The 25048-nt window shown below is 42.1% G+C and overlaps 1 protein-coding gene across 11 annotated transcripts in view; it reads left to right on the forward strand.

Annotated features, from left to right (window-relative positions):
* ZNF438 (zinc finger protein 438) overlaps positions 1–23245 on the forward strand; it is a 178762-nt gene extending 155517 nt beyond the window's left edge. For 8 of the 11 annotated variants that reach the window (XM_032349365.1, XM_032349363.1, XM_032349368.1 and 5 more), the window contains 2 exons: positions 19015–20845; positions 22234–23243. In XM_032349365.1, the coding sequence (XP_032205256.1) occupies positions 19015–20845; positions 22234–22852 (2450 nt within the window). In that variant the 3' untranslated portion in view covers positions 22853–23243. Of the gene's footprint in view, positions 1–19014; positions 20846–21386; positions 21505–22233 lie in introns of all 11 variants that reach the window. The other 3 variants (XM_032349374.1, XM_032349371.1, XM_032349373.1) reach the window with 2 other exon arrangements.
* Positions 23246–25048: the final 1803 nt, after the last annotated feature.

The raw sequence follows: 25048 nt of genomic DNA on the forward strand, positions 1-25048 counted from the left end.
ACACAACAGAGGGAAGAGGCAAGAGGGTCTTAATGACCCCCTTTCGAACTACAGCAGTTAGCTAAATATGCAGTCAACCCCGACTCATTTCCGAAACCTGTACAGTGTTTAACACTGCAGTCATGGCCATTACCATGTATCATGTGAATTCAGATTTAGATCTAAAAAAAAAAAATACAAAAAACAAAAAACATGGATTTTCTGATTTAATAAAATACTTTTAAAATAATTATGGTATGGCTTAAAAATGTAGACTTAAAATATATATATACTTACATTCAACATAAACATTTTAGTATTTGTGAGTATAGCATATTAGAACTAAGGGAACAGTTGGGGAAAGTAGTGAATTTTTTTTTTTTTTAAAGTTAAGCAAAATGTTCTTCTAAGCTCCTAGAATCAGGTTCTTCATAAACTTCTTGATGCATTTTTTTTTTCTCTGGCAGGCTTTCAAGCACTTTGGCATGTAGTGGCTTCTCATATATACATTAAATTTTGTTGAAAATGCTTTAAACTCAAACTTCAAAAAAATTCTTAGACTTAGATGCTGTGAAAACATTTTAATCTGTGCTTCTTGACAAAACACCAAGATGGAGTTCCCAAGTCTGCGTGTTCACTTAACAAATACGTACTGCCTTTGGAGAGGCCGTGAGGAAGGAGCACAGAAGGAAAAAGGAAATCCAAATGAAGCTCTACAATTTCGGCTCAGTTTCAGTAAAGCTGTACTGCCTATGAGAATATTTTACTTTCTGTGAGGACTTAACCTAAAAATGGTTTATTGTCTTATCTAACTACAGTTTGACTCTTTACATCATGGTATTGAAGCCGCTTGTTAAGTTCCAGGCCTATCTTCTCTTCTCCTCTCCCCTCTCCTTCCTTCCCCCTCTCTTCCTGCTCCCTCAGTCTGGGGAAAGAATACCTAACTAAGAGCTGACGAGCTGAGCTCTCTTGACCCCTCCACCCTTCTTTTCAGGCTCTTTGATCTTGGCCAAATCAGTGAGCCTTTCCCTTCATCTCTCAACTGGGAACAGTAATTCTTGCTCTGGACCAGCCAGATGAGATAAGATACAGTTGATGCTCTCATTCATGAGAGCCCGGCGCTATAAGGTCGTAGCTAATACTGAACTGCTGCCCCACACCATTAGGTTCCTCTGAGGCTCTGGTCACAGCACAATATTTTCATCAACTATCAGTACAGAACCTAGCTTTCTGTGGAGTCCTTAACCCTGAGCTCACAGACACAGCATGATCGCCCATGCCTTAAACAAAGCTTATCTAACACATGTCTTTTTTCTACAAAGCACATCCGTGTTTTCTCACACTTAGGAACACTGGACAGCATAGCAGCCCTGTGCTTGACAGTGAAATCACCAACCAAAAAGGGAAAAAAATAAGAAAAAGGTGACACTAAATAGAGCACAAAAATGACACTTGTTTGTAATAGAAGAGCTGCAAGAAGGCAGAGAGCATCAGCCACGGCTGAGAATGTGTGTGTGGCGTGACTCGCGTGTTTCGCTTGTACGTGTTCACAGATGACCACGCAGGCATCACCAGTATGGATTTGGGGACTGTAAAGAAATTTTAGCAAGCAGGCGAAATTTGTACCTCTAGAATCTGAAAATAATGAGGATCAACTATAATTTACCTTATAAATTCTTTTAAAATGCAATGTAAATCTCAGAATAATGTGCCAAATAAGTTAAATAAGTTACTTTGGGTAACATTTAGCTCAAATACAAGAATTTTGTGCAAAGTTGATTTTTGGTATTTATGAGTATAGCATATTAAAACTTTGGGAACTGGGACGCCTGGGTGGCTCAGTGGGTTAAAGCCTCTGCCTTCGGCTCAGGTCATGATCTCAGGGTCCTGGGATCAAGTCCCATATCAGGCTCTCTGCTCGGTGGGGAGCCTGCTTCCCCCTCTCTCTCTTCCTGCCTCTCTGCCTACTTGTGATCTCTGTCAAATAAATAAATAAAATCTTTAAAAAAAAACAATAAATAAAATTCAGGGAACACTTTGATGTTATCAACACACTGATAACTGATATCATCAATGTCAATTTCATAATTTCATAATAAATATAAGGCACCTGTGTGGCTCAGTCTGTTAAGTGTCTGGCTTCAGGTCAGATCCTGATCTCAGGGTCCTGGGATCGGGCCCCGAGTTGGGCTGCTGGCTCAGTGGGAAGTCTGTTTCTCCCTCTCCCTCTGTCCCTTCCCACCACTTGTGCTGTCATGCATTCTCTCTCTCAAATAAAATCTTTAAAAAAATAAAAATAAAGTAATAAATATATTATTTGAAAGAGACCACAAGTCTTTAGCTCAGTAAAGCTTTGAATACAATTAATGCAAATTCTTTAGCTCTTCAGCCCTCACATTTAATGCACAGTAGCAAGGAGAACCACTATAATCTGATGCTTTGTGTTTAGTGGTTAACATGGCTTTGTCACCTCATTATTGGGGGGTGGGGAATCATTCCCTATGTATTACCAACATATTAAGTTTTTAAATATGTGACATTCATATGGAAACATTTTGATCTTAACTAGTGGTATAAATGCTGTTCTTGGACTTTTGGTACCATTTTATGTCATAGACCATCTACAAATTGACATTTTCAAGCTGGTTTTGGTTAACTTACTTAATGTTGGAAATTGGAACTTTCCAGTGTAATAACCTCTGCAAAATACCACTATAGACTATTGGTATGTTATGCTGTTGAGAGCATTACAAATGGAAAACACACAAATACCTATAGAAATTTCCTTATAGAACAAAATGGAAATGACCTGGGTGGCCTGCAGCTTATCAGGTAGAACTTATATTGGAAGTTATTTTCCTATTTTGAGCTACCATGCTAGGCTTTAGAATATTCTTATTAGTAAATTCAGATTATGAGTTTGTTGTTTGAAATAGCCGTATTTCCCTGCTTAAAAAACAGGCTACTAATCAGATAGTCCGCTTGGGCATGTATCAATGTCATTGCGGCCATTTGGCAGCAGAGTCTCTCAGAAGCTCCAATTAACCATGCAAATATATTTCATAGCACCACATTCCACTTTGTCAGAACCCCCGCTGCCTTTATATTATTAACATAAATGCAGGTGCAAATAGCATTTATGTTCTTTGATAGAAAGCAGTTGGAGACATTTCACTGAGGGACACAACACTTTCAGATTGTGTACATCTGTTCAAATAATGTATCTAGCCCCAGTGACATGAACACAAGGATGGAAACATCTGCCCCTGAGACCATTTGCCATATAGCAGATGCTTACATCTTTATTTATGCAGATGGTTGGTATGATGAGTTGAGCCGAGATAAAAGCAAAGAAGTTTGACAGAGGTATTATGGATGCTTTGCAAGCCAGAAAGGTAGGCTAGGCATTTCATGTTTGTAAAAGTCTAATACTAATAAGAACAGAAATACATAAGTCTTACAGTGCTTTAATGGATAAACATACTGTCCTATCTGTAAAGTAATTGGCACCAAAATTATTAAAATCCTTACAGAAATTCCAACATGCAACTTATACTAGAAACAAAAACGTACTAGTTTTGTTTGATAAAATAGTTTAAAATGATTGGGAATGCATTTTGTTACAAGTTCTTTAAAAACAGTGCTTTATGTTTTAAAAGATTTTATACTACCAAGAGAACCTTGTGATGGCATTTCTTTAAACTGGGGGAAAGTACAAACATCGTTAGTTTAAATGTAATTTATGAGCTATTCCTTGAATATAAATTCACACTAAGTAAAATAAATTTCTGAAGCATTACACCCTTGTAAGATTTTTGTCAAGCATTTCATTACTTAATCTTCATTCTAACATTTCCAACTACTGAAGTCTTAATTATAGTTGATATTTTTATTAGGATAAATTACCTTTAAAGATGCTTTATTTTCAAAACCCTGTCCTATGGATCTGCCATATTATATTCTCACAGGACACCACAGTGAAAGAAATAGAAACTTATCAACCAATAGCAAGACATTTCCAGATTTTCTTTTCTCATTCACAAACCCAAAAAAAAAAAATCATAGACTCTCAGAAGAGCTGGGACATTAGATTTTATCTAAGTTTGCAGTTCTCAAACTTTTTAGTTTCAGGACCCCTTTATACTCCTAAAAATTTGAGGACTTTAAAGAACATTTGTGTATATCCATTGTATCTATTGGTATTTATCATATTTGAGATTATAAGCTGAAAATATATATATATATATATTTGTGAGTTCATTTTAAAATAAGAATAAGAAGCTCATTACAGCTTAATATAAGTAACCTGTTTTATGTAATCGAAACATTTAATCAGAAGACTGGCATTGACTTTTGTTCTTTGCAAATATGTTTTACAAGTCTGGCTTCATTAAAAATGGCAGAGTCACACATTTGGTCTTACATACAGTATGTTGTGATATGTCATTTATGTTGAGGTGTTTGTAGGAAATCCAGCTTTCCAGTAGCTGGAAACAGAGGGAATATATTAATAGCCTTTTCAGGTAATTGTGCCTCTTCTTCTTTGATACAACACTAAAATATGTCCTATAACTGTAACTGACTTCAAATAAGTCAGGTCACTTCTTAAAGTTTAGTTGTGATGAGAAATTTGAAACCACGTCAAGGTACTTCTCTTCTTCTACTTTTTGGTCTTACTCTTGAGTGAGTCTTTTAACCATACATGTAACATCAGGTATTGGTTTTTTGGGGGGGAAGTTCATTGAGTTTGCAGATCTTCTATGTAACATTTTACTCAGTATTTGAAAGATTTGTTAATGTAACTGCCAGTCTCATTTCAAAAATCACTGAGTATTGGGAAACTTCAAGCTCCCAGTGATGGAGTCATGTTTTCCAAAATTCTGCCGCTTTTAAGAATGAGTTTTATCACTGGCAACGGTTATCATCAGATGTTTTTTCTTGTAGTGACAAGCTCTGTTCATTCACTTTTGAGATAATGTCTGCCAAGTACCTAAATTTGACCATGCTCTTTCAATATGTGTCTGTCAGCTGTAGTGTCAGGTAGAAGTGGCATTCCGTGACAAAAGCCACTAGTTCAGCTTTGCAACTACGTGGCTCAAGTGCTTGGCCTCAAGTCATCCTTCGGTGTGCAGCAGGAAGTTCTATGAGTATGAACCATTCCATCACACAGCGTTTTTAAAAGGCATGGTTTTTATAAAACTAAAAATTTGTGCTGCCTCTGTGTTACTGTACTGAGAGAGTGTGTTGGTACAGAATATGGCTGTGTGGACAGTTTGCTGTCACTGCCTGAATTCAGGCTAAGGTGTCAGAGCAGTTTTACCCAGTTCTCCCTTTTGTCCCATTAGTGCAACAGATGCAGAGATCAACGCACTGGGAAAGGCAAACGGCATCTTGTTATTAGTATGAGAAGACAGTGTTGGGACTCTTCCCAGGGTTGGTAGACCACACTTTGAGACGTGATGATCCACTGTAATCCTCTCTTGTTAAAGGAGGCAACTAAAGTCCAATAAGGATTATTATCTTGCTCAGACCCATTCCAGTAGCAAAAGGAAAAACCAAAGCTAGACCCCTGCCCTCCTTTTAATATGTGATGTAATTTGTTTGCTTTTCCCTGAGGAACTCCCTCTCCCCTGCAACCACCAAAAAAGGAAATCCCCCAGATCCAAACCATAGGCCATAGCACTGAAGCCCTAATGTTTGATCAAGTTTATTAAAGAGGCAGGACTTGCCACATGAGGAATCCAGAAGTTCTTTCAGCATTTTTAGACTTTTTTGTTCAGTCCTAGTGTTCTTCAGTGACTTCATTTCAAAAGCAGGTGGTATAGGATTACAAAACCTATATTATCTCTAAAATTATAAAACACCTTTGTAATAATTTTTTTCTTCATTCACAGCATAAAAAAATACATCAGTATTTGGAAGTGCCATTAAATTTATTGTGTAATTGTTGCTTTTTAAAAATGACATTTTGGTGTGAACTTGATTTGCTCACTAGAAGCTCTGTAAAAGAAGGCCACCCAGGCAAGAATGGCCCAGGACACTGAAGGGGATCACTCTGTGTATTAACTCTCTCTCCAGCAATGATGCTATGGCTTCCTATTACATGGCACTCACCAGCCACCAGAGGAGACTGACATGTAAATAGATAAGTTGTGAAACAATTTAGTAATAAGTTCAGTGTGTTGGAATATAAGGGAGAACAGCTTTAGTGCCAGACAGACCTGGGTTCAAATTTTACTCTCACTTACCAGCCTTGTGCCCTTTCAAGAAATACTCTATTTCCCTATCTGTAGTCTGGAGATGTTAATAGTAAGAGTTGGTGGAGGATTAAATGAGATATAATAAATTAAGCACAAAATCTGACTCCTGACAGAAGGGCATTTTAGGATTACACAATGGAATTTAAGGTATAGGGGATTGAGGAATGAATAGAAGCTGGTGAGTAGAGACAGGGACCATATACACTAACTACTATTTAATTTTCTCATGAAGAACAGAAAGGAGATAGGACAGTAGCCTGAGGAGGAGATAGATCCCAAATACACTCCTAATTGGTGTCTCGCACTTTATATTTTTGTGTTCAGCAAAAGCAAAGGAGAAAGCAAGACAATATAGTTGAGAGTTAATAGTTCACTCATTTAGAGAATAACATACTGTGTGATGGCTGTGTATCAGATACTGATCTGGAGACTGAGGTCTTGGCAGTGAATAAAATAAGCTCCTCTTGCTTAGAGCTTGTATTCCAACAGGAGGAAACAGATAATATAGTATCATTATAATGAAGGACAGTAAGAGCAGAGAAAGAAACAGCAGGTGATCACATGGGGCTAAGCAGGTACTTTTAGACAGGATGGTCAGGGAAGGCTGGGAGCTCACTGATGGTAGAGGATCCCTGAAACACCAGGAGGGGCCTAGAGAAAAGCATGAGGTACAGAACAGGGTTGGAAATACTCCCATTTCCTTATTCTAAAATGCAATTTTTTTTACATTTACATTTACTACCTCAAGTCTTAGGACTTGAGGTAGATGGAATTGTACATTTAGAGTAACAGTGCTTCTGCCTCCTTTCCCCTCACCCCATAATAGGAAATTTATTTGTGTTGTTTAATTACATATAAGAATTAAGAAATAGAAATAAGGAACAGTAAGTGATTTTCTACTTGATGACTTCTCTTTTGTCCATGAGGTCTTAGTCAATCCAGGCTGTTTATAGCCACGTATTCCACGGTGGAATACGTGGCTATAAACAACAGAAATTTATTTCTCATAATTCTGGAGGTTGAAAGTACAAGATCAGGGTACCAACATGGTCAGATTCTGGAGATAGCTGTTGGGGAGGAAAAATTTCTCCTCTACCCTTTTTTGTTGTTGTTGTTCTTTGGCTAACCTAATCATAAAATTAACACAGGACAGGAGAAAAACAAATTCAATTTTGTCTGAATGCAAGCCCCACAAAGACAGTGTGACCCAAAGACAAGTTGGGGAATTGATTTTTATAGGTCATCCTGAGCTAAGGAATGGGATAAGGGCCTGGGGCTCTAAAGAAGAGGAGGATAATTCATAAGATGATAAGAAGAGCAGATGTTTGGTAATTAGATGTTTGTCCTGTCATAGAGATGGGAAATTCAGATAAAACGTGTCTCTGGTAATACCCCTCTCTCTGAGCCAGGCTCCCTAGCAAAATTCTTTCAGGTAGTTGGGAAGAGGTAAAAGTTTTTCGAGTCTTCTATATCTGGTTGCCTTTAGCTCAAAATAATCTTCATGCCAAAGTAGCATATTTGGTGTCCTGTATTCTCCCCTTCAGAGCCCTCTTCTGGGTTTCAAACTGCTATATTTTCATTGTATTCTGTGGGGTCTCTTTTATGAAGACGTTAATCCTATTCATAAGGGTTCTACCCTCATGGTCTAATGATCTCCTAGTGGCCCCACCTTTAAATACCATTATGCTGGGGCATTAGGATTTCAATATATGAATTTGGGGGGAACACAAACATTTTGTCCATTGCAGAGTCAATGCCAGAAATCATTGGCAAGAGAGAGAGAGTGAGATGGGCATAAAGGCGGAGGAGAGAGAGAGTGCCTCAGAAAAGCAATGAGAGAAACCTGAACTAACCCCTGTGAAGAACTGAAGGGAGTCTCCTAGAGATAAAAGATTGTGGAACAGGTCTGCTGTTCGACACTGGGAACTTTAAATTTGTAATGTTGTCCGTTGTTCACAGAGGTTGGATTCCTCAGCGCCAGGCAGCAAGCAGTGGGAGTGGAGAGCACAGCGTGGGACCAGGTAGGGTAGGTGCCGTAGGAAGATAGCAATGGGGTGAACCCAGCATATGCTAGCAGTGTCCACGGATGGTCAGCCATTAGGTCAGCTCCAGAACCAGGGGTCATGTACCTCAGTACACACACGTATCACTGAGCAGAGCCTTGAGAAAAAGGGAACGCAGGTGGACTGCATAATCACTGCATCTCTTCAGGGAAGATGGAGGGTTAACTCTGACGCGTTTCTCATGTAGATGAGAACATATTCCTTCAACCAGACTTTATCATTGCCATCCAAATTACAGTAAAGGTGTTGATAGAGAAGAAGCCGGGCAGAATCAAGGAAAGGGTAACAGAGTGGTCCCACAGCTTTCCGGCTCTAATGATTTCTCTCTCTATGGTGACTCAGGTTGGCATCTGATTACCTCAGCTGCACCTCAGAATCAGTATCTGCTGATTAACTCCTACACAACCAGTCTGGTCCATTTCACAAAGGTAACCACCGCTCATGCAGTTACCTCAGTACCAGCGAGCGTCTGCTGCTTCATTGTCTTTCTTTTTTTTTTTTTCCAGTGTGTCTGTATTCTAGGTGATCTCTCTATATTAATCAAGGTGTGTCTTGACTAAGAAATAATTCAGTCAAGACTTTACCAAGCACAAGTTTAGGGAATATCTGTGTATCCCATGACAAAGGGATACACAGTCCTGTGCCTTTGCACTTACAAATCATGAACTATTTGACATAAAAGCTGAGGTAGAGAAAAACTTGCAGCAAATCACTGTGAGTTGAAGATAAATCAGAAGTGAAAACAAAACATCTGTAAAACCGTACGATAAAGCAGTGGAACAATTACTTCATTTTTAAAAATGCCGTTTGGATGCTTCTTAAAATTTACCCATTCTATAAAGTAAATCTACTCTTGAAATCACAGTATAAAACTGTCTTTGTGTTTCCAGTCCCTTGCTTTTAACCATACTGTGATCTTTGCCACTTTGGGTTCGTAAAAATGGTACTTTGACCAAAGGCAAGAGCCTTCTGCATGTGTCCCGGTTTAATTGTTCCAACTGACTGTACATTCTCATGTTGAAACCTTATCTTTCTGTTTATCCCACTAAGGAAAAGGTTTTCTTCACTAACTGCCATCTTGTTACTCATCCCAGATTCCTAACCATTCCAACTGATATTAAAATATGATTAAAAAGGGGCCCATTTTTAATTTGCTGATCGAAGAGTTCTTGCCCTGAGACATCCCTGTGGCTTACGAAAGTTCGTCTGCGGGAGGGAGATGTTTCCCTGCCCACCCATTGTGTTGAAAAACCACTGACTCAGAAAATGTCGGAATCTCCTGGAAAGATGGTGTGCACAGTATTTGCTAGGAGGGGAAGGACATCAAATGAAGTGATGTGATGTTTTTACCTGGATCACATTCAGTTTCAAACTGTTCTGAATTTCAGCTGTGTGACCGAACTGAGTCTTAATAATTCTAGTTAATATTAACAGTAACAATGAGAAATGGAGAATGGAATTAATAAAGCATTTCTCGAGTTTCTATTTGTCTTCTTTGTGTCCCCCATAGATCATAAACTGTTGTTTTCATCCTACTCAGTCATTCTTAGATTTGGGTAAAGATACAAAATTGACTGTTTTGTAATAATTAATACAGTCTTGTGCATGTTATAATTTTTTGGCCAAAAAGATTAATAACTTTATCTTTTTAACTGTATTAAAATTAAAAGATTTCTTAGTTCTCAACTGCTTTTCATCAGAAGCACTTGAAATCCAGAATTCCTCCCAGAAATAAGGACTGATAAAAGGACTGATAATTAAAATGAAGGAAAAATTCATTGAAATGGAGGATTATTAAAATGTATTTTAAATGATAAAGCTTTTTATATTTTCATTTGGGACATGAAATATGTGGTCCAAAAAGAATAATTAGTTACTTAAACTTAACAAACCCTGTCATATTAGTTTTCCTTTTATTGCCATTGACATTTTAGGTAATGGGATTTCAAATTCTTTCATAAAGAATGCTTATTTCCTCTTGCTTCCTGATATATTTACATGTCTAATTTATTTAATTTTATGGGCTCCTCTTTCTGCACCCACCTTTTCCTTGTATCTTTTTTTAAGCTATCTTAAATTTTCTTCTTAATGACTTCCTCACCCAAAACACTGAAATCTATAAGAAAATGGTTTCAAATTATGGTGGACCTGTCCCTGTCCTCTGTGAGAGGATATTTTCCCTCCTAAATGGCAAAATCACCATGGCTCTTTGCTTTTAGGTCCTGCAGAGCTGTGGCCAGCATCCCTAGTTCTGCTCTAGGCTCCTTCCCTTCCAGGGCCACTGAGACCTGGACTCACCCCCACTCCCAGTCTACTAAGGGGAGTGACTTTCTTCTGGCCAGGGCTGAGAACAGTAATTAGCCTCTATACTCAATATAAACAAATCAGGGAAGAGTGTCCCAGTAAACAACTCTTTAAAATGCACATATGTTAACTCCTTTTCACTATAATGGTTCCTCTGATTAGCACTTTGTCAACAGGCATGGGAAACTTGGGGGCAGGGAGGAAGAGGGGTTGATAGGATAGCTGAGATGTGGGGACGGTGGAGTTGCCCTAAGAGGTGGCTGGAGAGAGGTGTGAAGGAAAAAATGCTTTACAGTTTTATTGGGACCATTATTCACAAATAATAGCCATTCCTTCCCTCTTTCCATATTTATTTACTTTTCAAAAAAGAAAAAATCAGTTTAAGGATTCAGTACTATTTCCATATGATTAGCATTCAAGATTTGTGTTTGTTTTTTTTTTTTCTCACCAAAAATAACTGTTGGGAACCTCATAGACTTCTTGTCAAGAGAAAGCGAAAGGTTAATGTCTGCTGAGCATCTAACTGTCATAGGCACTATCCTGGCCCCTTCATGGGTACTTTTTTCATTTAATCCTGACCGTGACCTTAGCAGCAAGATACTCTTATGCCCATTTTGTAAATAGGACAGTTAAGCTCAGAGAGTGACTTTCCCAAGCCATGAGATAAAGCCAAGAGCTGAAACCACACCTTTCTGAACCCCAAGCTCCATGTTTTCACTGGTGACCATGATAGAGGCCATCACTGTGCTCCGTAAGCTCAGTCAGCATGTCCGCCAGGCCTGGGTTTTGAGTCCCAGCACCGGTACTGAACCATCTTCAAAGTCTTGATCTATAAAAAGTACTTCGCAATAATCGCTCTTGCTCTCTCTATTTTTTTAAGATTTTTAATTAATTTATTTGAGAGCGATGGGGAGGCACATGCACAAGTTGGGGAAAGGGCAGAGGGAGAGAATATCCAGGCAAATTCGTGCTGAGCATAGAGCCTGATATGGACCCATGAGGTCAGGACCTGAGCTAAAATCAAGAGTTGGACGCTTAACCAACTGCACCACCCAGGCACCCCTTAATGGAAATTTCTAACTCAGGTTTTTGTGACAATTAAATGACATAGTGTATGTAAAGTGTTGATAAATACTAGGAAGTGAAGAAACTGGTGCTCAGCAAGCATTGCCTTTCTTGCTAATCAAGGGAATGAATTCACTCTCTGGCAGGATGGCTCTCACAGTCCCTTGCTGCAGGGAGTGTACCTGGCTGTCACTTGTGGGTGTCATTACAGGAGGGAAGGAGAAGGCGTTGAGCAGGGAGGGAAGCGTGTGAGCAGAATGGACAAAACTGGACTCTGGATACAAGATAACCGATTGGGGAAGTGCCTATTTGTATGGTATCAGATTGCCTGAAATCTGGGTCCTAGATGTACTGACTTTAGGAGGTCTTAGTGCTCCACATAAGTGGACTAGAAATTATATTTGGCATCCTGAGTCCTTAGACACAAAACAACAGTGTGCCTGTTGCCAGCACATTTTACAGTGCACTCTGTAGTTAGTGCTGAAGGAATTTCTTGTTGACTCTGTTGCTGCAGAGGCTGGGTGGTGCCTTGGAAACAGGGTAGGCAATGGCTCAGTGTGTTTATAGGTTTTTCAAAGAAAATGAAGTTGAGCTCCTTTGTGTTATGAGCTGTTTCTTTTATCTCCTACTTATCCAGGGTTTAACCAAATGTGTTTTAACCAGAGACCATCTTGGGAAACAGTTTGAACCCCAACTGGAATTTATCATTTAAAAGCCAAGTGAGAGGAAGAACAGGGATGCCAGCAAATAAAATTAAAAATAGGGTTTTACAGTTTAAGAAAATTAAAACCTAAACAACATCTGAAAGTTTTGGCTCTTTTGTGGCTAAGACTTTGGCAACTTGTGTTCTGAGCCTAGGTCAGGGAGCCTGTTTCAAGAGCGGGGACTCTCCTCCCTCTGCCCATTCACTACTCCATGTTCAGCAGAAGGCCAGAGGGGTCGCAAACAGATGGGGTCATGGAACTGTGCCCAAACCAACAAAGGGACGAGCAGGACCTACTTCACTCAGAAGTCACAGAGCAGGCTTTGGTTCTGCCAGGGGACATGAGGGAGTGAATTGATCGTTGCAGTCATTGACAGAATCGCCCACCCTTGTGCTTGTCTCTTAGTCTCTTGTGCTTGTGAGACTGTGATCAAGCTGGCTTCCATGCTGGCACTTAGCACCATCAGGCCCTCATTCCTCCCTCTGCTGTCTCTGCCTGCAGCCGACACATGTCGGACCAGTCCTTTGGTGGTGTTGGAGGAGGAGGACACACATTGTACCTTCTCCAAACAAGTAGGTCTGGTAACATTATTGGACTTCTCAGATTCCTATGGATAGTAAGGGCAAAGTCAACTTTAAAAAATCTGCTTTAAACTTTAATGACTATTTTTCATGAATTCTCTCTAGTGAGTGAGCTTTCAGAAAGTCTCATTTAATGGTAAATAGAAGTTTTGGAATATGACAAGTCATTCCTATTTCAAGTTTCCCCTTTTTTCCTCTTTTTAAAATTCAGAGACAACATTATATCTTGTAGTTAAATAGGACAACTTTGTTTATAATGTAGCCCCTTTGAGGGGAGAACGAAGGAGAGGAAGTTCATAGCTTCAAATCAGAATGGGACAGATCTGCGTGGTTTGGACTTTGGCAATTGCTTAACTTCCTCAAATTTCATTTTTCTTGGTCCGTGAAAAGGGGACAATAAGTTACGTGCAATGTTTGTGTGAGGGCTCAGTGAAAAGATCGAGCACAGATCCCAGCCCACAGTAAGGACTCCATACCTCCATGTTTTCCTTTAATCCATAGTTCCGTCAATTTTTCACCAACTGTAAATGTCACTTTTGCAAATAGTTATTTTTAATATGCTTAATGTAGTAAAAACAGCCCATATTTAAAATCCTAATATTCAGTTTCACGTTGTATAATTGCACAAAATTAATTTTACTGAGTGAGCCTTTTATGTTTTCAGTTAATAAAAGTCCATGTTTAGTGCCTGTGAGTCCTGTGAGTCTCTTTAACTGTGTTATGGGAAATTTTGCAGGATTTCCAGAAATTATGAATGTCACTGGAAATTTCTACTTCTCGTTATTTAGTGCACAGTTCTTTGAGATCTATAATTCAGTAGGTGACGGGGAGGGTTTTCAGATCACGCCATCTGGGGAGGCCTTGTAAATGCTTGTGGAGCAAACCACTGTTGCAGCTGCATTGCCAAGAAAGACTTCCTGCAGTCACGCTGTCCTCGTGTTTTAGAGTTTTAAAAAGCTAACAGCATTTTCAGCTTCTCTAACAACTCCTATTGTTCAAACTACTTTAAAACAACAACAACAACAACAACAAAAACCTGTAGTTATTCTAGCATAACTGACCTTTATTGCAAATTGCCTCGTTTTATCCTAAAGAGCCCACTGTTTGCGGGAACAATTCTCAGGACTCCCATTGTCCTTGGGAAGTAATGAGCTCTCATACTTCTCAGTGTTTAACTTTGGGGGGTGGTTATGCACGGCCTGTCAGATGATTAGATTACTTCCCTCATTGTTAGCAATTCTTGTCCTTAAACAGGCAAGGAAAACAGAAGACATACCATGTGGAATCTAGACACACACATTTATGTAGATACACACTTACCCACTGTGACTTATACCCAAAGGTACCCATTTTAAAAACAGATTCAAAAGGGAAACTTCATTGTCCCTGAGTTCCTCCAACAGATATTTGCAGGCACCTCCTGTGCGCCAGGCACAGGGAATGCTCAGTGGAAGAGAAGCGCGTATCCCATCCTGACCGCTCTGTTTCCCGTGTCCCCCAAACCCAAGGCCACGATGAGTGCCAGTTTCTTTTGCTTCCCTTCAGATATATTCTCTGCATAAAAGGAATATATTTGTGTGTGTACCTCACTATTTTTTTTAATCCAAGTGATAGCACACTATACATCTCACATCTTGGAGAATATTCTAGATGGATCTAGCTCACCCGTCTTTCTTACTGTTGCATGGCATTACATTGGATGGTTGGAGGGTTATTTTATGATGTCCCTATTGCTGGACATATTTAAGTAATTTCTAGGGTTTACTTTTCTTCCTTTTGGGGACCTTGTCCTCTTTCTCCTGCCTTATATTTCTTCTAATGAATCACTGCATTCTGTGTCGCTCCATCATTAATGATTCTGGAATAAGGGACATATCACCACCTTCATGGACACCCTCACCCTTGTCCACGCTTCCTGATAGATCCAGGCCCACATGCTGAGTTTACATTTATCTAGTAAGGTCCTATATTTCACCCGACAGATTTCTTATGATTACCCTGTAATTGTTGCTCACAAAGACAACTGATCAACAGTTCTACCCCCGGGCCTACTTCTTTGAACTGCAGCAGACTAGAGAGTTGGCTCTGTCTGGGAGACATTGTACATATGGCACCTCGGACTGTTGTTTCAGGCTGCCTGGGCTGCTCACTGCTCAGTGTTCTCCCACGCTGGGGCAGCCAGGGACCCCAAAGGCTTCCCTCTGCTCCCAGATCACAGCCGGCCTCCTTTTCCTTTGAATGGCCTTGTTCTTCCTGTGTGATTTTATTTCCACCGTAATGTAGAAACTTTTGAAGATCAATCAAAGCACATTAACTTTAAATGCATCATAATTAGCTCGCTCCTTTTTTGGATGGCTCTCTAAAGTATATCTAGTTTCATTTCTGGAAACCTTCACTGTCAGAAGCTTGCTTTCTTATACTTGGTCATAAAAAATAGGAAGCCCCTTCCCAACTTAAATCTTTAGAGACTTTGAAGTGACCTTGACCACAGGTTGTTGCTTCAGCTGTACCTTCTGGTCTTTGTTATTTCTGCTCTTCTTCACGTTGACATCACCATTCTCTGCCTTTGAGGTTCAGTTTTTCCATTTCCAGTTGTCTTTTTCCCTCTTCAGTTCCCACTTTACTCTTCTGTGGATGTCCTTTTTTAAAAAGAAAACAAAACAAAACAAAACAAAACAGTTTCTTCTTCAGAGCTTGCTTGTTGCTCTGTGTTATCTTGTACCCAAGCAGCATAATTTACTTTTCTCTCTTCCTCCCTCAGATGGTTAATCAGCAGGCCTCACCAATCCCCTTTGTATTAAAGGGCTTTATCGTGATGCTAACCCAGTTTCATATTCTGGCAGTGAAATTAAGTTGAAAAAAAATTTTTTCTGGACATAGATCCTCTCCTCTTAATTTTGAAAATCTGGAAAAGTTAAAGTTTACTTTTAAACTGTGACCCCCTTTCTTTTTTTTAAAGACGGTTTTTTAAGCTGAATCTATAAAGTCTTTATTTCAGCCATGAGTCACTTAATTGTCACTTACAACTTCAACAAGTAATTACAATTATGACATTTCTGCCACATACCCAACACTGTCCTAGATCCTGGAGACATAGATAGACTCTGCCTTAAAGAAGTCCACTTCTGTGAGGGAAGGCAGTGGCCCATAATGTAGTCCAGGAGATGGAGCCAATGTGCTCGAGAAAATTACAACAGGAAAGGAGGTGGGGAGTTCAGAATGGGGGTAGTTTCAATTAAGGTAGTCAGAGAAGGCTCACCGGGAAAAAGCCATTTGACCAGACTTGAAGGAAATGCTGCAGCAAATACAGGGATTTATGTGGGGTTGAAGGGGCTTCCTGGCAGTGAGCAGAGCAAATGCAAAGGCTAAGGAAGCAGATATGTGGCACCTGGAAGGAACAGCAAAGAGGCCACCATGGCTGGAGGGTAGTGAACAGAGGAAGTCAGTCAGAGAGGTTCCCATGCCATAAGGCCTTCACGCCATGGCAAGGACTTTGGCTCAGGCTCTGAGATGAAGAGCCATTGGACAGTTTTTAGCAAAGGAGTGAGGTAATATGTCTTATTCTGTGATGTAGTATTGTCACATGTTATTCAAGAGGATTTATGACTGATGAAGAAGAGTAGCCTTTCTTCCACTTCTGTGCTTAGTCAGTTGCAAGTACGAAGCAGATCTGAAGGACCCCATGTTTTCTCTCCTCTTCCTCCCTCTTCAATTTGTTGTGTAGATGCCAAGACCATTATTATCACTAACGTAATTATTTAATAAGCCTTGTCTTTAAGCAAACAAGAGCTTTCAATAACATTAAGCTTTTTGTAAATTCAATCCTGATTTAACATATTTCTTAACAACTTATTTCTGTACTTTTTCCACAAACACGAGAAGATAAGGCTTAAAATGAAAGACATTTAAATTTAAAAGCCATAAATATAGAACCAGAAAATAAATCAAAGTATTCAGGAAGAAGCCAATGTGGCAGACCCATTTGGGAAACTGTTGTGAGGTGATCGGCTTGTTTATTTACCCATGAACTTTATGGAAACAAAGCTGAGAAGGATCTCAGCAGATCACACAGTTATCCCAACCTGAGTTTTTCCAGACCATCGTGCTTCTCTTTTTCTTCTTACTCTAATGCAAGCTGCCACATGAAATGTGTTTTTAACATACTTTTTCATCACCAGAGAGTGATTACTTTCTAAAACAAGTTGGTCAGTATACATTTCACCCTTATTCCTACTGCACTACTTAAATGTGAGGAGTGTCATTTTTGCCAAAAGAAACAGCTTTCTGCTAAAATTGTTAGTTTTGGTAACTGTAGACATTAAAATCTAGGCCTATTTAAAAAAAAAAAATTAAGATTTTATTTATGTATTTGACAGAGAGAGAGATATCACAAACAGGCAGAGAGGCTGGCAGAGAGGTAGGGGAAGCAGGCTCCCCGCTGAGCAGAGAGCCCGATGAGGGGCTCCATCCCAGGACCCTGGGATCAGGGCTGGAGCCAAAGCCAGAGGCTTTAACCCACTGAGCCACCCAGGTGCCTCAACAATGTTTTAATTATCAGCTTCTGAAGGCAGAGATTGTGTCGTTCATCTTTGTGTCCTTGGTATCCCCCAATCTGCCCTTGGATTCTTCATCCACAACTTCGAAATCTCAAAAGCACAGAAAACAAAATCTCATCAATAGCTGGGAAGCAAAACTTGTTCAGAGGCAAAACCTGAACCGAGTGAGACTATTTTAAAAATCTTCAGTTGTCCCAGTGTTTTGTGAATACTCATCTGTTTTACTACAGAAGTGGCAAGAGGTTTAATTTGGGTGCTCTGCAGACCCTACTGGGTGTTTCCATAACATTTGGTTTGTGCATCTTATTACTTCCCTAAAATTTAAGTGTAAGTCACAGAATACATCTGGCCCCAAAGGTTTCAGAAAGGAGATGTGGGCCTGTCATAGCCAGTCCCTAGGGTGGCGTGGGTACCCCATAAGCGTGAGTGGGAGTGAAGTTTGGCTAACGTGAGGCACCTAGGAAAGGGGAGCTTTTCCACAGCCAGGCCTGATGACCTTGAGGTCTTGGGGGAATAAAAAAAAGATGATTCAGTTCTTAGAAGCGGTGCATTGAAATGTAGCGTTAATATTCTCTTGGCTTATAAATTGTAATTAGTCTTCCATTAACCTAATAAATCCCAGGAGTAGGAAGTGTTATTGTTAAAATTTAAAAGTATTCCTATTAGTGTCCCAGCAGGTGCTTTTTATGTGATTCATGTATTTTTTTATGTTGTCTCCATATCTTATCATTTTGTATCATTTTGTTTTCCTTCAACATTTTTTAAGGTGTCACATCAGCCTTTTTCATGCTGGTGATTTAATTGCAAAAGCACACATAAACAGTTTGAAAGGTGTGAGAAGAAATTCACAAGTCACCTGGGGAACAGCAACAAAACTAGCATTCAGTCAGGAATTCCTCTGCTGTGCAAACAGCCCACTGCCAGTGGGTCAAATAGTGTGTCCTGAAAGAGAGAGAGAAGCAAGCTTGATGTAAGACACGTTTGTTTCACACTGAAGATGGGGTGAAATAGGGATACGGGAGATAGGGAAATATGGATATGAATTAAACATAAGCTTTCCTTTCTCAAAGCTTAATAAGGAGAATAAGACGTGTCCATAAAATAAATGAAATACACAGCAGAACATACCAGAGGAGAGTCTTCATGGCTCGGGAGGTCAGGAACGAGAACTAGGTACATAGAGAAGGTGAACTTGTGGAATACAGTTTGGGAAAGACAGAGGCCAGCTCTTGAGAAGCTCTGTGTTGAGTAGTAGGGATATACAAAGAGATAAATTATCATGGAAAGTGGTCAATGGTATCCTGGGGGCTTTGGAACCACAGCAGAGACTAATCAGCCCCTGGGAAGGTGTGTAAGAGTTGATTTTAGGTCTGGGTCTTGAGAAACACAGGAGTTTGCCCAGAAGGGTCACGGTGGGTCTGAGAGCTTACTGCAGGTAAATAAACTCTCCACAGGAGGACAGCGACACTAGGGTGACTTTTTATATTGTACTGTCATTGCAGGCGAATCACACATCTCTTCCGGATCGATTCAGAGTGGGAAAGGTTTACAGAATAAAAGTCAGTTTAGGACCATTGCACCAAAAATCGTGCCCAAGGTCCTAACATCCAGAGTGCTATCGTGCCATTCCCCATCACTCTCTGATCAGGTGAATCCAGGACCCTCCATCAACGCCAAGCCACTGGGAGTACCTGCCCAGAATTATGCCCTGATGCAGGTTGCTGGACAGGAAGGGACGTTTTCTCTCGTTGCTCTGCCACACGTTGCCTCAGCTCAGTCAATCCAGAAGCCCAGAATACCGCTGCCTGAAAACATTAAACTGCCTATTCCTCGATACCAACCTCCAAGAAATAACAAAGGATCAAGAAAGAAACCCATTCTGAGCTCCTCTGAGACTGGTGCTGGCATACCTCCTGCCCAAACCCATGCGTCCCCCTCCCCGCTTGACCATCCCGAACCCCCGCACAAAGCTGGGCTGTTGGAGCAAGTGATGTCACGAGACCAAGCCCCAGCCAGCATTAACACAGTGGCACCAACCGACCAAGGTGGCCCCGGGGACTCTCCACCTCTAGTGACCAATGACCGTGGAGATATGAGCCCTCCTGCCACCCCACCATCGTCGACACCAGAGGAGCTCTCTGGCAAGCAGGATCTCGCAAAGCCTTCAGGCAAAGCTAACTTGGTGACCAAGAAAACCTGCAGTAAACCTTCTTCCATTGCTGGTGAAAAGCTTAAAGAACAAGTTGATCTTGCAAAAGCCATGACCATTTTATCACCCGCTGTTTTTGGCAACACGGTTCAGCTGATCTCTCCAGTCCCCAGAGGTAAACTGCCAATCCTCCCCTATGCCCGGATGAAAACAGCGGAGGTGTGCAAAGGTCCGTCGGATATTAACACAGCAAACAGTTCTCTGTCCGGACTCAGGGCCGTCTGTGATCAGACAGCTTCCATCACGGAGGGCTTTCATGCAGCCACCAAAACAGTTGGCAAGGCACCTGCTCCACAGTCATCAAAGCAGAATCCCTGTGAGAGTACTTTTTGTCCCGCCACCAGACTGGATCTAGGCCACAAAGCCAAACTGAACAACGGGGCAGCGAAGAGAAGAGTACGGAAACGGAAGGTATCAGAGGAAATGTTGGCATTTCAGGGGAAAAGGAGGAAGTGTCTCATTAATAAGTGTAAAGATAGTAAAGAAAGAGTGAAAACCGATCCCCAGGAATCCAGGGACCAAAAACCCGGGGCTCTGAAGAAATACCGCAGCATTATGCCGAAGCCGGTGATCATGGTGCCTGCCCTGGCTACCCTGGCTTCTCCGGCAGGCGTGCTTCAGCCCCATGCCCCCAGCAGCCTGGGACAGGACGTTTTGTTCAGTAATCCACTCACTCCTAAGTACCTAGGCTGGAAACAGGACGGTGGCACGTCCCCAAAGCCCAACTCCACCCTGCGGAATGGCTTCCCCAGCCTCAAGAAGCCCTGGCACAGGTGTCACGTGTGCGACCACCACTTCCAGTTCAAGCAGCACCTCCGAGACCACATGAACACACACACCAACAGACGGCCATACAGCTGTCGCCTGTGCCGCAAGGCGTACGTGCGCTCGGGCAGCCTGAGCGCACACATGAGGCTCCAGCACGGCGAGAACCGTCTGAAGAAACTCATGTGCTGTGAGTTCTGCGCCAAGGTGTTCGGTCACGTCAGAGTCTACTTCGGCCACCTGAAAGAAGTGCACCGGGTGGTCATCAGCACGGAGCCCTCCCCTGGAGAGAGGCAGCCGGGGGACTCGCCGAGGAACAGAGGCCTGGGTGCGCGAGGAACCGAGGGATCCGAGGAGAGGTGAGTGACCCTCAGATGCAGGCATGGAGCGGGGGAGGGGGCTCGGTTTGGGTTTGGAGAACAGACCGGGATTTCACATTCAGAAAGGTGACTTCATAAAAACATCCCCCAGATTAAGATCTCAACAGGGAGCTGCCTCTTCCTTCTTGTTCTGTAAAGAATGGTCTCATCTCTCTTGGGTTTGCGAGCAGTGCGGTGGTCCATTACGCTCGCCCCGGAGGGCAGGGCGCACGTGCCAGGTGGGGCTCTGCCGGCGACAGCAGAGTGAGGGAGGATTTTGGCCTCTGAGACAGGAATCCATAAGGTGCTGCCTGTTGTTCCTGGTGCTTTCTGCACACTAATTTTCCCCAAACCTGTGGCCACAGAATTTACATCTAAACCTTGTCCTTTGCCCCGGAATACAATCTGACCCATGGTGGGGACTCCGCATGCCCCACGCTGACCACAGCCTCAGGTGCCCAGACCCAGCCCGCGACGTTGGCCCAGTTTTTCCTGTCAGGCCTGATTAACGTTTCCCATGTCACACTGCTGTCCTGTGCAGGTCCTGGCTCTGGGCTTTAGGAACCAGCAGTAAGCCATGGAGTTCCACAGTCTGGCCTCAGGGCTGCGAGCAGTGGCTACGCCAGGTGGTCCCCCTCCGTTTGCCCACTTTCCACCGGGTGACGGGGGGAGTTTCACTGAAATCCATTCTCATTGCACCTGGAAAATTAAACATTTTCTAACCTTAGATGCTCTGCCCCTCATCATTCTTAATTGTCCTAATTGTTCCAGATACTTTCTATCCAGTTGTGTCTTCCTCCGTTACATTTGTTAGAATCTTCCATCTGGCCTATTTCTTCCCGCCTTTTCTATAGTTTCTCTGCTTTTCTTCGGACATTCCTGTCCACTTGGGGACATCTGGGCCTTCCATTGATGCACATAGAGGACTCCCTCACGAAACCCCGCCTTCTTCATAGTCTTCTATGCTACAATTTGATTTTTAGGTAAAATGTCCAAACTGCTTTGCACACTCAAGGTTAGTGAGGAAGGGCAACAGTATGGCTGAACCAACGGGGTCCCTGCCAGGCTTCACTTGATGCTACCTGCCTCTTGAGTCAATGACACCTCATTGGTCACCAAAGAGCCATTAGCCCCTCTGGGAGAGAGAGACAGGATAGGAAACACCCCCTCCTTCCGTGGACGCTGGGAGCTTGAGAACCAGGTGGCCCCAAGCAGGAGTGACGGCCGGTATTCCCCGCGGCCTCTGCTTCCTGGGTGCTGTTCCCCCCATTCCTGGAGCTTCTCCTCAGCGGGCGTGTTCTGGATCCCCGAAGGTGAGCGTCTGAGAGGAAAAGCTTCAGGGGTGCTTTTCGTGAAATCTTCTCTTGGCTATTTTTCCCCCTTTCCAGGGAAAACAAGTCAAGCCTGGAAGAGGACCTCCTCCTTACCCAGGCAGATGAAGTCAAGTTACAGATCAAATGTGGTCGCTGTCAGATCACTGCCCAGTCTTTCGCCGAAATCAAGTTTCACTTACTTTACGTCCACGGAGAGGAAATTCAGGGCCGGCTGCAAGAGGAGATCCTACCAGGAAGCAGAGGCACTCCGGAGGAGCTGATGAAATACGCTGCTCCCTTCTGGAAACAGCATCCTGAGAGAAGAAAGCTGCTTCACAAGCACTGTCCCCCTGAGGAGGAGTTCCCCGCATTTCCCAAACTGAAACGGCAGCTCTGCCTTTATCCCCAGAAGGATATGGAAATCCTCAGAAAGGCTGAAGGAGCCCAGGCAGGACCCAGCGAGGCAGGTGTGGCCCCCTGGGCCCCTGCGGGTCCCAACCCCCACGTCCCCCTGCTTCGGTCCCACTCAGGCTTGAACTGCATCCTGTGCACACAGACATTGCCAAGGAAGGAAGAACTCCTCCTGCATTGGGAGCAGCAGCACAATTGTGAGAACCCTTCCAAGCTGTGGACCATCTTACACACACTCTGCCACCAGGGAGTGATCGGACTTTCCGACAAACCTGAACAATGAAATACTGGGGTGGGAAAGGGGGTTAACGAGAGTGTTGCTCACTGGCTTTCTCTTTCTCTCAAAGCTTTGTGTTCCTAGGGTGGTGTTTCATTATAAAAGTCAAACAAGTTAGGATTAGCATGAATGAGCACAAGTGATTTTGTACATAGTTTTATTTTCTTATGAAATAAGTAAATATTTAAATATATATATGTATGTATATATATATATATATATATTTATATATATACACACATACACATGCACACAAACCCTTGATGTATATTTTTCTAACTACATTCAGTTTTATCCCAAAATTCTATATACTAACTGTTAATGGCCTAGACTTTATTTGAGAATGAATAAAAAGATGAAAATTTGGAGATTGAAATGTAAAAGATGAGAGATTTTTTTTTTTCAAATACAGTTTGCGGCGTTTCTGAATGTGTGCATATGTCATTTGGTTCAGCTGGTGTCTGTTTAAGTAGACCGACAAATGTGATACGTTTCCAGGTGGCAAAACCAGTTCAGTCTCAAGTGTAGTATAGTGTTGATATTTATCAGATTTGCTGGGGTAGTAGGAGAGGCTATAGGGCAGTACATTTAATAAGGTTCGCGTCTACTGTAATTGAAAATCCATGTTTCCAGGACTCAGGTTGTTTTTTGTTTTTTTTTTTTAATTTTGCTGTTTTCTTAAACGTATGTTGCCTTGAAGATCAGATGTTGGCCAAGCCTTACAGCTGTAGTGTTCCATATCAAAGTAATCAAACCTTTTTTAGTACTTCAGCTAATAAAAAACCACTTTTTTGGTTAAAAGTTCTTTTCAAATAGTCTTTCAGGCCAGGAAATTTACAACCTGGAAAGTGCACTAGGTGTGCAGTCCAGATGTCGAGGTGTCTGAAGAGCTTGCCCTCCCCCCCAAGAAACTTCACAGGGTTGTCCCTAGCTCATTGGCTCTCCAAGCTCTGTGCCTTTCAAGCCCAGGGTTCACTTTGAAAGTCAAAGAGTAAATGGTTGCCTCTTAAATTCCCGGGAAGTGACCTCTCATCAGAAAAGTTGCCATTTGGAGCTCTGGGCCATCCTTGGCTGCAGAATCATTTTCTTAGAACGGGGGAGTGTGAGCGGCCGGCCAACTGGAATTTCAGCCTATGGGCGGAGGTACCGTGCATGTGGCCCATTTTTCCATGCTGCAGGAAGTTGCCTAAGCAGGAAAAACTGAATTAGAATTGATAAGCTTGTGGATCTTAAGTCATCTGTTTTTAATGTCTCATTTTTAAAGCAAATGTTCATAAGCAGGATTTGGCTCGAATCGTCCAGAAAGGTAAAACTCACCTCTTGCATTTTTGCTAACTGTTCTATAAATTTGAGAAAAGGAGGGTAAGGGTGGAAACCTCTGGAAGATTTTGCCATAGTTTACTGATTGATCGGGCTCTACCCAGTTTGAAAGGGATCCTATCAGACCTTCACTGTTTGATACTTGGAGAACAGGGTTAGTAATGAAACCGCTTTGCCATTCAGTGCAGCACCCAGTTTGTTTGGGGAAGATGGGTCTGGAGACACTTAAAAAGGAGGTCAACTGAAAATCCTACTTGAATTCAGACCATGAAAGGTGGATTCCAACTCGAATTCAGACTCCTTGGTGCTCAGGTATTAAGCAGCATTTCTGAAATACAGGTCAGTTGGCTAAGGCAGAGGAGTGGGTATGAATGAAGTATGAATGAAACAGAGGGGTGGGGACAGGAGACACCCACCCAGCATGGAAAGGAAAGTCTGAGTCCCCAAGGTTGTGGTAACACCCGCCTAGGGCCAGTGTTTAACCACAGATTCTTACAGCAAGGGCACAACACTGAGGGTGTAGTTGACCTCTGAAAAGAAGAGATTTAGGAATGGGGCACCAGCCTGGATAGAGAGGTGTGACCAGCTCATGCCTGGCTGGATCCCCGTCTCAGCAAGGCCCCAAACCCTAGGTTTGGGGGGGTTGGCACTCATCTTTAAGAAGACTCTTGTTAGGAGAGGAAGTGTGCAGTGCAGAGGGACCCCATTGGATGCCTATGCGTGTGGGTTCACTTGGAATAGAATGTTCTAGTTCTCAGCTTCTAGAGACACTCCCCTACATTTAGTGGGAATGGCCCCAATGCCTCCTAAGATAAGGGGTTTCTGGCCCTTAAGACTAGCCCTTCTTCAGCAAGAATGGCTCGGCGAAGGACTCCTACTGAT

This window comes from Mustela erminea, chromosome 6 (genome assembly GCF_009829155.1).
Source record: "Mustela erminea isolate mMusErm1 chromosome 6, mMusErm1.Pri, whole genome shotgun sequence".
Classification (NCBI taxonomy): Eukaryota; Metazoa; Chordata; class Mammalia; order Carnivora; family Mustelidae; genus Mustela; species Mustela erminea.